The sequence below is a fragment of the Lactuca serriola genome, chromosome 4, assembly GCF_051521515.1.
Source record: "Lactuca serriola cultivar US96UC23 chromosome 4, Lser_US96UC23_V15, whole genome shotgun sequence".
In the NCBI taxonomy this organism is placed as follows: domain Eukaryota; kingdom Viridiplantae; phylum Streptophyta; class Magnoliopsida; order Asterales; family Asteraceae; genus Lactuca; species Lactuca serriola.
The window spans coordinates 114,908,427-114,911,211 of record NC_136411.1 but is presented as its reverse complement, the minus strand read 5'-3'; the positions used below and the strand labels follow the sequence as shown (position 1 = coordinate 114,911,211).

Here is a 2,785-nt window from a genome sequence, read left to right as displayed (position 1 = left end):
GAAAGAAGTGATGGGGAGGTGGATAGTGGTGAAAGAAGTAATGGGGAGGAGGATAGTGATGACAGTGACTTTTGGGTGGATGAGGATAACATAATTCCTGAAGTAGAGGTAGATATGAAGGATTTTTACATGAGTGTTGATCTTGAAGCTGAATTTATGGAAAAAAAGAGTAATAAATCCCATGCATAATGACAGTGATGAAGACCCTAAAGACCTTGAAGATTTGGATGTAATTGATAATGACCAATGGGATTCAATGGATGAGGGTTCTGATATGGAAAGGAAAAGGAGAGTTTTATTAAAAGAATTAGGGAAGGAGACAAGGTGCTCTCAAGGGGATATACATAAAGTTACTTTTAGGATAGGACAAAAATATAAAAGTAAAAAGGAGTTAAAGGAAAAATACAATTGCATGCATTGGAAACCAGGAGGAATATATTTTTCAAGAAAAACGACAAAACAAGGTTAAGAGCTTTATGCAAAGGGATTGTAGCCTTTAATGAGGGTGATGTTGGTGAACCTACCCCTTGTCCTTGGGTGATACAAGGTTCTAGATCAAATAAAGATGGTAGTTGGATGATTAAAACATATAACCACGAACACAGATGCTTGCATACAAGAAAAGTGAGATTTGCAACTGCAAATTTCATTGGGAAGAAAATAATGGATCAGGTTGAATTAAACCCAACAATCCCTGTGAAAGATTTAAAAGAGCAACTGCAAAAGGAATATCAAGTGGGTTTCTCTATACATCAGATTTTCAGGGCTAAATCTAATGCAATAAACAAGTACAAGGGGATTATAGAAAACAGTATGAGGTTCTCAGAGATTATATCTTAGAGTTACAGTCTACCAATCCAGATACAACTGTGAAGTTAGAATTTGAGTCTGAACCCAACTCCAATGCCACCTCAAGAAGATTTAAAAGAATTTATGTGTGTCTGGGTGGAATGAAGAAAGGGTTTAGAGCTTGCCTGAGGGATTTTCTTGGTTTTGATGGGGCATTTATGAAGGGCCCTTTCCCAGGACAGATATTGACTGCAGTTGGGGTAGACTCAAACAATGGAATATACCCCCTGGCTTATGCCATTGTTGAGTCTGAGAATACTCAAAGCTGGAAATGGTTTCTTGAGATTTTAGGAGATGACCTGGACCTATATGCAAACTCAAACTTCACATTTATAAGTTATAGACAAAAGGTATGTAATTGGTATTTTAAATTTACTATATTTGCATGAAATATACTAACTATGTTTTATTTCCTTTACAGGGTTTATAGGTAGCCATTGCTCAGTTGTTTCCATGTGCTGAGCACATATATTGTCTCAGGCGTATACATGATAATATGAAGAGAACATGGAGATCCAATGAACACAAAGAACACTTGTGGAAGTGTGCCACAACAACAGTCCAAGAGTTTAACCACTTAATGAATGAATTCAACTAATTTGACAAGGATGTATATAATTGGTTGAAGCAGATCCCCCCACAACACTGGGCAAGAAGCCACTTCATAGGTAATTTCCAAATTCGCCCCTGAGGTGTATTACTTTGTTAGTACACTGTCTTGCTTACTATTTACTTTGTTTTTGACAACATTTCAGGGAGAGCAATATCAAATATGCTTTTGAATAATCTTTGTCAAGTCTTCAAAAGCAAATTGGTTGAAGTAAGGGATAAGCCACTAATAACTTGCTTGCAGTACATTAGGGAATACATGATGAAAAGAATCTGTAATGTCATCAAGGTGCAAAATAAGTGTGTAGGGACTCTAACTCCTTCTGCAACAAAGATTATGGACAAAAATGTCTATTTGACATCTTAGTACACAACTAGGTGGAATGGTTCAGACAAATACCAAGTGAAAGGGCCATGGCAGGATCAACAAGTTGTTAACATGGCAGAAAGGGTATGCAGCTGCATGAAGTGGGAATAAACTGGCCTCCCTTGTAAACATGCCATAGCTATCCTAAATGACAAAGCAGATAATGGTGAGAAGATTGGAGAGTTAAACACTTATGTCCACAGGGTGCATTGGCTAGAAACTTGGAAAGCAACTTATTTTCATAAGGTAGAGCCTATTAAAGGGAGAGCAATGTGGCCTATAAGTGATTGCCCAATTAAAATCACCCCTCCTCTGCACCATAATCAGCCTGGGATACCCAAGAAAAAGAGAAGGCAATCTGCAGGGGAGAGAAGCCAGAAGAAGGGAGAGAATGGTAATGGTGCTAGTGGGAGTCAAACTGATGGGGCAAGTGGGAGTCAAACTCATGCTGCAAGTGGGAGTGGGAAGTTGACAAGGAATTTTATTAGTGTGACTTGCAGCAAGTGTAAAAATAAAGGGCACAATGCTAGAACTTGTAAGGGCCAAGTAGGAAATTGAAAGGGTTTGAAGCTAGTTTGATTTCTTGTGGGTTTTACATGTCAACTGCTTATGTTTATTGTATGTTATGTACTTGATGTCTTTTGGTGTGGAAGATACATTGATGTTCTTTTTGGTACTTGATAGTATGTTACTAAAAACTGTATGTCTTTTGATTTATGGGAAAAACATATCAGAAATTTAATGGTATGGTTTATGGTATGTTTAATTTGATGTTAATTACATACTTTACAATGTTTAAATCATACAATTGGATGTTATGGTTTATGGTATGTTTAATTTGTTGTTAATTGCATATTTTACAATGTTTAAATTTGTTGTTAATTGCATACACAAATGGAATGGTCAACATATAGATACCAAATATAACTTCCATTGACATTTTGTTGCAAAACATGTCTT

General features: G+C 36.7%; 1 protein-coding gene across 1 annotated transcript; it reads left to right on the top strand.

The window, feature by feature from the left end:
• Positions 1 to 950: 950 nt before the first annotated feature.
• On the top strand, positions 951 to 2,383 carry LOC145098742 (uncharacterized). Its single transcript, XM_079036350.1, has 5 exons — positions 951 to 1,199; positions 1,457 to 1,517; positions 1,605 to 1,747; positions 1,826 to 1,909; positions 2,000 to 2,383. Exons 1-5 carry the CDS (start codon positions 951 to 953, stop codon positions 2,381 to 2,383), a joined length of 921 nt encoding a protein of 306 aa, XP_078892476.1.
• The last annotated feature ends 402 nt before the right edge of the window (positions 2,384 to 2,785 follow it).

Bases quoted from the DNA above. Each gene is read 5' to 3' on its own strand.
- LOC145098742 (XM_079036350.1), top strand. From the start codon at position 951: ATGAAGAAAGGGTTTAGAGCTTGCCTGAGGGATTTTCTTGGTTTTGAT. The intron at 1,200-1,456 runs GTATGTAATTGG...TAATTTGACAAG, and splicing joins TTATAAGTTATAGACAAAAG to GATGTATATAATTGGTTGAA. The intron at 1,748-1,825 runs GTGCAAAATAAG...TTGACATCTTAG, and splicing joins GAATCTGTAATGTCATCAAG to TACACAACTAGGTGGAATGG.